The following is a 9,671-nucleotide window of genomic DNA, read 5'->3' on the forward strand; positions in this document are numbered from 1 at the left end:
AGCCATATCTGATATACTGAGTAACGTTGCATAATCAACCGCAGTTACTGGAGCAATATGAAGTCTACTACCTGATTACAAACCTTTGCAACATTCAGGATCGCCCAAACTGTTCTATAATGAAGTTCTTCAAATCTACAAGAATTACTTTATGCGTTTTCGCCATAAATAATAGCATTGCACAATCTGCAGGGATCCGCGAAGCTCTTGAAAATGTCATTTAGAGACACTACAGGGATATTCCAGGACAGCCAAACTATCTTGGAGTTCAGAGCTTCAGGTCTACACTAGTAACATCAGCTATATCTAAATATTGAGTAACGTTTCATAATAATCAATCGACTGCACCAACTTGAAGTTATTTATTATTTATTAACATTTGGAACATTGAGAGTTGTTCAAACTATCCTGAAGTTAAGCTCTGGATAGTAACAGGAGTTATTCTCACAATAAACTTTAAAATGTTATCTGTAATCCCCCTGGGATATCATGAGTCAATTCAAGATAGTTTTGAGATATTCCAGATCTACAACACTACTCTGGAGACCATAGCTTCAGGTCTACACATGATAGCTTTTGTTACTACGTTAAGTAGTGTTACATAATCCACTGCACATACCAACGTAGTTGGAGAAACAATAAGCTTTGTTATATATTTTTGGATATTATGGACTTCCTTACTGTTATGAAGCTTAATTGATAAAACAACCACTGTGACATGAGGCGATTTCGTTTCAGATAGTAATGTTACACAATTTTTTTTGGTAATTTAGCTATGACGTAGGTAGTCTCTGGTTGTATTCTGTGAGCTCCAGTATGTATAATAGATTATGCAACATAACTCTATACCACAGACAAACAGACGTAACACTCTGCTGGTTCCCATCGTACATAAATTTAACGGTCTATTTTAAAATTTGATAGTTGACCAACTGACCATCCGTGGCGCTCGCATCGTTTTTGCTCGAGTTTGACGTTTGCCCACTACCGCCATCTAGTTGATGGTCGGCCAAACTCAGTCCTTTTAGCATTGGGCGAACATGTTGCCGTGACTATGATGTGAATCGAAAAATGTTCGAAGTGTTACGTCTGTTTGTCTGTGTCTATACCGCCCCGCACGACGGTTTATACACTTTTTTTATGGTTTTCCAACTTTATGACATTATAATTCCCAAAGTAGTGAATGGATTTCCACAATTTTTACACCCAATAATCGTGAGTAAGTACAGGGGATAGATAAAATGATCGGGACAGGTAAAATTTCCCGTTCTCAAAAAAATTTCAAACAGCTGTAACTTTTCGAAAAGTGCATCAAATATTCTCAAAATTTCACTGTAAGTTGGTCAACTAGTTGTGTATCAGTGGACAAATTTGGATAAAATCGGACTATTCTGCACAAAGTAATGAAGATCCCAGAAAAAGATTTAATTATCCGATAGCCAACTTTGAGCTGTTATATCTCCGGATTCAATGAACCGAATGCAAGGAAATTTTGACCATTTATGGCTTATATAATGAGCTTAGAAACACTTTTGACTTAACCTAAAATTCTTAAAATCCAAGATGGCCGATCTAACTTTTTATTTTTGTAAACAGTAGCTCTATCTTCTCTCTTTTGAACAACAATTCGTTTTGAAGTGGTTTTTGGACAAGTTTTCGAGTTATAACGGTTCAAATTAGCCACCATTTGACCAAAATCGAGGGGTCGGCAAAAATTTTTATGGCTTTTACTAACGGGGGGTCCATCAATTTGAGTAACCAAATGTATTTTCCTCACTTATTTAGCGAGGACTTTCAGAAAATCGCTACCTTAAACATTTTTGAAGACAAGGTGTAAATAGTGGGCCGGTCTCTACGAGAATTACCCATAAGCTATGTTGAAACTTCTTGAACGAAATGATCAACCCTATGAAATTTATGAACTGTAGCAACAATGCTTACAAAGCAAATGTTTTGATACGTTATGTATATTTTTATGATTTATTCGATGTTTTTTAGCCTCCTAACAAGCAATAAAGGGTTTGTTTGAAAAACAATTTCAACCAAATGAAGGGGAAAATATTTCGTCATCATAGTCCCAAAGACATCAAACAGATTTGAACCATATTTTGAATTAAAAAACTTCATATTCTAAAGTGTCCAAAGTAGCCCCCCATTTCGAAAGCTTTCCCCGCACGACGGTTTAGCCAGAACAGCATGTTATGTTATAACATGCTGTAGATGCTATATTTTAAACATCATAATAGTTTGGATGGCCTCGGCTGATATCATGATGTCCATTGAACATTCAGAAGATTTTTTGGACATGATAGATCGTGGCTTTAGATAATGAAGGAAGCTTCCGTTACACTCGTAGACCTTAGAGTGTAATCTCAAGAACGGTTTGGATGACCTAGGATATCCCAACAGATCTGATACTGTCTATTGAATTTGCAGAAGACTTACTGGACACGATAAAAGTACAGAAAGTTCTTAATTAAGTGAAGGTATTGATAAAATACTTATGCCGTTTTTATTTTGGATCCAGTTCCAACCTGGGTTAGAACTGGATGAGATCACATTGTCAACCCCAACCCGACTTCGGTTTGGCTTGTACTAAAGTTTGTTTGACGTTTGTTTGTTTACACATTTTCGCCAATCCAGTTTCAACCCAGGTTCAAAAAGAAAGACGGCATTAGTTGAGAAGTAGGTTCAGTCCGCAACGTAATACTAGGAAGAAGAAGAATTAGGAAGAATAATGCTTGGAATAATGTCATCGCCAATCAAAAGAAACATAACTCAATAGATTAATTTAGACGTGTTCCATTTATTGAACTTCTGTAGTACCTTCCATTCAAGACAAATTGCAAATTTCCTCCGTATAGAATAAAAGTGTTTGTGTTAATTGCAAATGTTGCGTAAATTTTGGTTAAATAAAACTATATTTTGATTATATACGTATGGGAGAAACAAAACCTATAAATTTCATGAGTTTAGTGTACCCATCGTTTCTTTATTTTTTTTCATCATAAATAGAAATCAATTGCATTGTCTTTCTTTTTCTCGGAAATTGGTTTTAGTACATTGAAACGTAGGTCGGACGAAATGAGTCATTTCTGTTTTGAGCTACTTTCTAAACTTATTCCGTTTTGAGTGTGCTTCTGAATGGTTGTTAAGGATTCATACGAGCTGAATTCGAATGATCGGAAGAGTCCAAAAAACATTGATTGCGTTTTGTTCCTTCACACAGTTTCCTTACAATCTACCTTAAAACTCTACTTTTGTAATATTTTTTTTATACTTTCACATTTATGCGTAAACTAAATCTACAAATCAGTTTCATTTCGTTAAATTTCTCATTTTACGTGGTAAAAGTTGAACAAAAATAAAACAAAAACGCGAACTACTATTTAAAAAATGTACTCTTTGTAGACATCGTTATTTCCACCATCCGGATTCTTTGTTTGAAGTTCATGTGAAAGTGTTGTTTTTTTTCTGTTGGTTGGTTTCAATAATGCATTTGATGTGATTTTCGTGTTTCTGGACATTAAATACAGGTTTATTTTATACCATATATCGAAGGAGAGGGGGAGATGTTGATCATTACAGTTATTATAGTAGTATTAGTAGCAAAAGATGCCTGCTGCTTAAGCACGTTCGCCTCGGATACGGCGAGCCAGCTGGATGTCCTTAGGCATAATTGTGACACGCTTAGCATGGATGGCGCACAAGTTGGTGTCTTCAAAGAGACCTACCAGGTAGGCTTCACTGGCTTCCTGTAAGGGGGGAGTTAGATTTTAGTATCACATCGTATACGGGATGCTGCTGCGTCGTCGATAACTCACCTGCAGTGCACCGATGGCCGCCGACTGGAAACGGAGATCGGTCTTGAAATCCTGGGCAATTTCACGCACCAACCGCTGGAAGGGCAGCTTGCGGATCAGCAGTTCGGTGGACTTCTGGTACCGACGAATTTCTCGCAGGGCGACCGTACCCGGGCGGTAACGATGGGGCTTCTTGACGCCTCCGGTCGATGGGGCGCTCTTACGGGCGGCCTTGGTGGCCAGCTGCTTACGGGGAGCCTTACCTCCGGTGGATTTACGGGCGGTCTGCTTAGTACGGGCCATTGTTGGTTGGAAGAGTGTAGCTTAGAGCTGGAGGAGTGGAAAAACACAGATAATCGAAACAAATTATTGCTTCTTGTCCGGTTGGGGAGTGAATAAAAACTGACGATCTTTTTTTTTGCGGTAGTGAGTAACAAAGACTGCTTAGATACTTTGGGAGACTAACAAAAGCACTTGGTATAGGGCACCGCACTGTTTTGATTTTGTATGGGATTTTGAAGTTTCGTGGCCTTGTTGTTTACAAGATTTCTGTTAGAGTGAAAGAGAAGGAGAGAATTTCATGCAGTTCCCTATTCATTGTTTCACTAGGCCATAGGCCTTTTCAAATGAATTTTTAGGGGGATTCGGTACGATATGCACCTTTGGTGTTCGATAGCACACTTTTATAATCGATAATAAGAGTTATGAACAGTGCTGAAAATGGCTAGACCAGTTCCACTAGAAAGTCACGGAAAATCCGCTCTTTTTCAAATATTTATGGTAAATGTCTCGGATTACCCAGAGCCGTAGCGTGGTTCCATGGCGCCCTTGGTAAGCATCTAGATTAACGCCCCACGACGATTGGGCATTGTTAATTAACAAAACTTTGTAGTAATTTGTTTTTATAAATTTCTTGGTTCGAAGACTCAAACTCACGCCATTTTTATAGCGTTTTTCTTTGGGAATTTCAATGAGAGTTGCCCAGAATTTTTCCAAAATTTATTTCTCTTATACGAATAGAAGTACGCATACATTTTGTTGAAGTACGAATACATTTTGTTGAATCTCATTAAGATCAGCACAATAATTAGAAATTAAGTTTTAGATTTCTATCAAAAATTATGCATTAATTTCTTCAAGAAATGTTGCAGTATTTTTCTTTTCTTTATTGACATTTTTGTAAAACTGAATTTTGTTTTCAATTGGTTTTACTACAATATTTTCCAGAAGATCTGTAAGAAAATTTTCAGTAATTATAGACGAACCATGGATATGGATAAATACCAGGAGGAATTCTCAAATAAATCTCCATTTGAGCTTTTGTTGAAATCTCCGGAAGAATTGCTGCTGGAATTACAGAATGAAAATATGCAGGAATTTCTGGAGGAATATCCGATGAACATGGAAATCCGGGAGACATATCAGCAAGATTTTGCAATCGAATTCATGGAGTAATATTTGCAGGATTTCTTGGATCTCTATAAAAATTTCGGAAGGAAACTCTGGAAAATTGAAAACCCCAGAAAAAATGTGGAACAGTAGTATTAAGAAATAGAAATATGAAGATTACTTAGTCAACCAGTGATCGTATAAGATGTTAAAGTGGAGGCGATATGCGTACATTTTACATGCGCCCAAATGGAGGCATCTGCTTGAGCATTTCCTGAAGGAACTGCTGGAACAACTTCTGAAAGATTCCATGGAACAACTTTTGAAGAATTCCTAGCTGAAATTGTAGGAATATTGGAGAAGTCTCTAAAAGTATTTACGAAAGTATCGCTGGAGAACTTTAAGAAGGAATTAAAAAAAAAACTGAAGAAAATTGCAAATGAACTACCGAAAAAATTTTCAAAAAAAAAGGATTTTTTAAGAACCCATAGATGGATTATCTGAAGAAATTCTAGGAAGAATATCTGGAGAAACAACTGGAAACCGCTGGTGGAATACCTAACAAAACCTCTTGAGATATTTTTGGAAAAAGTGCTGGAGAAATCCCCAAATATAAAAGTTAAACAATTTTTCTAATGAATTCCTGTAGGAATTCATAGATCAATCTCGAGGCGAACGCTTGGAGGTAATCCTGGAGGAATTTCTGAGTTAATATATAGAGGAGTACCCGGCGGAATTTCTGATGAAATCGCTGTGTGGATTTTTGCAGTAATCTCTGCAAGAATATCTAAGAGTCCTAATAAGAACCTCTGAAAAAATTTGCAGAAAAAATTCTAAAGGAATCCGTGGAGGATATTTCAAGAATTTCTTTAATATCTTTGGAGAAATTTCTGGAAGAGAAATATCTTGAAGGAATATCTAAAGAAATGTGAAGAAATTTCTGGAATTTCTTGTAGAATTTCTAAAGCAATCCATGGAGAAAAAAATTTAGAAAGCCTCTGAGCAAATACTGAAGTAGTTCTTAATTTTTGATTTTTAATGTATCCGTAAATCATTATCTAAAAAAAAAGTCCATGGGGTATTTTTGATAAATTTCGTGGAAGGTTTTCTAGGCGAATGCTTTAAAAAAAAACTGGAGGAATCTCTATGAAAAAAAAAATCCGAAGAAATTCGTAGATCCAAACTATGCAATATTTTTTTTGAAGAATTCTTAAAGTATTTTCTTAGGGAGTTCTTGGAAAAATTTCTGGAGGACATTATAAAGTCTAAAGAAATCCCAAGAATATTTTGTGAAAGAATTTCAGACTGTATCTGTTTACGTTTTTCTGGATTATTTTTTAAATTAAATCTACGAGAAATTTTCAAAGGAGTCCCTGAAAGAATTTCTTTAAGTATCCCAGATAGATTTTTTTAAGAACTCATGAAAGAGTTTTTGAATTAATCCTAGGGTGGATTTATGCAAGGGTCCTTGAAAGAACTATCGAACAATCTGTGGAAGTTTTTTTTTTTTAAAGTAATCCTTGGAGGAATTTGTAAAGAAATCTCTGGAGATATTTCAGAAGAAATTATAAGTCGAATTTTAAATAAAATCCATAGAAGATTTTTTGAAAGAATCCCTCGAAAATATGTGGAGGAACCCCTAGGGGAGTTTCTATTGGAATCCCAGCAGAAATTCCCGAATCAATCTCACATATTTTTTGAAGAGTCCCTGGAGAAATTATTAAAGAAATCCCAGGAAGATTTTCTGACAGAAATTCAGTTTTTCCAAAAACAAAAATCCCTGGAGCAATTTTTAAAGCAAACCCCAGGGACAGTTTTGGAATAATTCCTTGGAAAAATGGAAGAATGCTTTAAGGAATTTCCGAGGGATTTTTCTAAAAAAGTCCCGTAAAAATAGGTGAATTTCTGAAGGATTTTCTAAAGCAACCCCTGAAGAAATTTCTTTAGAAACTCATACACAACTTTCCCACACAACTCTTTGTGAAACTTCTGTAGGATTCCCTGGTGGACTTTATGGAGAACTTGGAAGTTGCTGTGGCAATTTCTGTTGAATTCCTTGGAAGAATTAACAAAGAATAGTTTCTGAAAGCATCGCTGAAAGTTTTATCGAAGGAATCTCTGAAGAAATTTCTGAATAAATGTCTAATGAGATTTCTCAAACGATCTCCGAATTGATTTGTGAAAAATCATGAAGGAATTTGTGAAGCAATTCATGCCAGATTTTGTAAATGAGTTCTTTGAGACACTTCTGGAAGAACAGATAGAAGATTTTCTTAAATGATCTGTAATATGATGATTTGATTTGTGAAGTTCTCTTAGAAGACCGTCGTTATAAATTGGAAAATTCTGGGCTCACTTAATTGTACCGCAGAATTGCAACAAAAGGCGACCGAGCAGATAGCGGTACAAACCTACTTGTACAGAAAAATCGTTCGGGAAATACAGCACAACCAACATGCTTGTCGCGAATCTCTGAATTTCCGAAGGAACCTCTGCAAGTGACCGAAAATTTCATTCTCAAATTTTTACCAATCAAACACTGGTCGAAAACTGGATTAGCCTTTCCTTAACATTGCAACATGTACTTGTATTCTTTCAAGGAAATGCCCACACTACATTTCTCTTAGACTATTATCTTCCCAGCAAATTAACGTTAGTGCCTGTTTGACATGCGCCCAACTAATTCTGCCGAAAAAAAAAATCGATAACCTGTTTTGCACAAGTGCAAAACCTAACCTGTTCCAGGCAGCACCAACAGCGAGAGCCATAAAAATAATAACAAAACTATTTCCCGCCGAAATTGTTCCCCCCATTTTCCGCTTTAGCCAAGTTTACTGACCGGGAGAAAAGAATAGGGATGTTAATTAACGTCATCCATAAGTCAAGCCGCGCGATCAACACTACCACTACCATCACATGGCCAACCGCAAAGGCAATAATCGAAAGGAGCGAAGAAGAAAATTGTAACGAGGGGGCCTCGCCGAGTTTGTCGCGGTGGCTCGGCCTTCGCCCCAATTTCCAGCATTCTATGTTTGTTTCTAATTGCCATCAAATTCATTCCAAATCCGACGAAAACCGCAAACTTATCTACGATTTGCGTAAATTTCACCATTGTTTACAGTTTCAATTACGTTGGGCACCCCAACCGATGAGTAACCCGTCAGACAAGAATAATCATGAAAACGCACTGAAATATCGAAAACAATGCAACAAAATGGCGTCGTATCGAAGTATGTACTGAAGAGGAGCCGATTTGGAGCTAGCATAGAAACGCTCGCTTAGCTCAAATTCGTCCATTGGATCACATCCACCGAACTCCAAATCCTAAATATTCTCCATCCGTCCAGGCATCCATAATTTATCACCACTTCATTGCATCACATCACTACCTTTCGTGAAATCGATCAATTAATCACTAAAAATCACTGGGGATCTTACCTTTTCGCAAACAAATTACTAATCCGGACTTGGTGAAGAAAATTTTCACTTCCACTTGTGCAGCGTTCACTTTACTTAATGACGGAATAGAGCTTTCGAAGCACCATCAGCAGCAGTAGCAGCGGACACCAGCAGACGGAAAATCGATCGAATCCAAATCCTGAGCCGGTGTATCGGGTGAACTCTGTCACTCCTTCGTTTGTCTCTAGATTGTGTTATTCTTGCTTTCTCGTTCATCCGCATGCATAGTCATCCAGCGCGCGCTTTTGCCTCCCCGCGGATGTGTGTAGGAGTACCGGTGTATGCGTGAGGTGTTTTCGAACATCAATCGAGCTTTCCAAAGCTTTTGATGACGATGTTCGAAGTGAACATGGAAGGTGGGATATGGTGGGGGCATTCGGACTGATTGTTCCACTTCACGGACAGATGGCTCATTCTGGCTTTAAAATGTTTTGCTTTACGAAGCATAGGTGGATGGGGTTCCTTTGAAATATATAACAAAAAAAAAACGTTGCTTGGCGATTCAAGGATTCCACTGTTTTAAGCATAGATAGAGTGATCGCATGATTGACGTTGGCTTATTTCCCCATTGTTCCTAAAAATGAGAAAGCGCTATTTGGGATTTTGTGTGTAAATGGAGGGAGCGGTATAGGTTTTTTTTTAAACATTGGTTTACAACCAAATACAGGGTCAAATATTTGACAAGGAAAGACCTTAAGAAACAACATCTGTTTGACAGTACCGTCGTGCGGGGCTACTTTGGACACTTTTGAACATGGTTTTTTTTAATTCAAAATATGGTTCAAATCTGTTTGATGTCTTAGGGACTGTTATGAAGCAATAGTTTTCCCTTCATTTGGTTGAAATTATTTTTCAAACAGACCGTTTATTGCTTGTCAGGACGCGAAAAAACATCGAATAAACCAAAACAATATATATAACGTATCAGAACATTTGTTCTGTAAGCATTGTTTCTACAGTTCATAAATTTCAAAGGGTTGATCAATTCATTCAAAATGTATCAACGTAGCATATACAATC

The 9,671-nt window shown here is 37.1% G+C and overlaps 1 protein-coding gene across 1 annotated transcript; it reads right to left on the reverse strand.

Moving 5' to 3' along the window:
- Positions 1-2,786: 2,786 nt before the first annotated feature.
- LOC109413799 (histone H3.3A) lies at positions 2,787-8,790 on the reverse strand. Its single transcript, XM_019687528.3, has 3 exons — positions 8,631-8,790; positions 3,825-4,133; positions 2,787-3,755 (listed from the first exon to the last, which is right to left on the reverse strand). Exons 2-3 carry the CDS (start codon positions 4,104-4,106, stop codon positions 3,627-3,629), a joined length of 411 nt encoding a protein of 136 aa, XP_019543073.1. The 5' UTR covers positions 4,107-4,133; positions 8,631-8,790; the 3' UTR covers positions 2,787-3,626.
- Positions 8,791-9,671: the final 881 nt, after the last annotated feature.

The sequence above is a fragment of the Aedes albopictus genome, chromosome 1 (genome assembly GCF_035046485.1).
Source record: "Aedes albopictus strain Foshan chromosome 1, AalbF5, whole genome shotgun sequence".
NCBI classification, from domain to species: Eukaryota; Metazoa; Arthropoda; class Insecta; order Diptera; family Culicidae; genus Aedes; species Aedes albopictus.

Bases quoted from the DNA above. Each gene is read 5' to 3' on its own strand.
- LOC109413799 (XM_019687528.3), bottom strand. From the start codon at position 4,106: ATGGCCCGTACTAAGCAGACCGCCCGTAAATCCACCGGAGGTAAGGCT. The intron at 3,756-3,824 runs GTGAGTTATCGA...CCCCCCTTACAG, and splicing joins CGGCCATCGGTGCACTGCAG to GAAGCCAGTGAAGCCTACCT.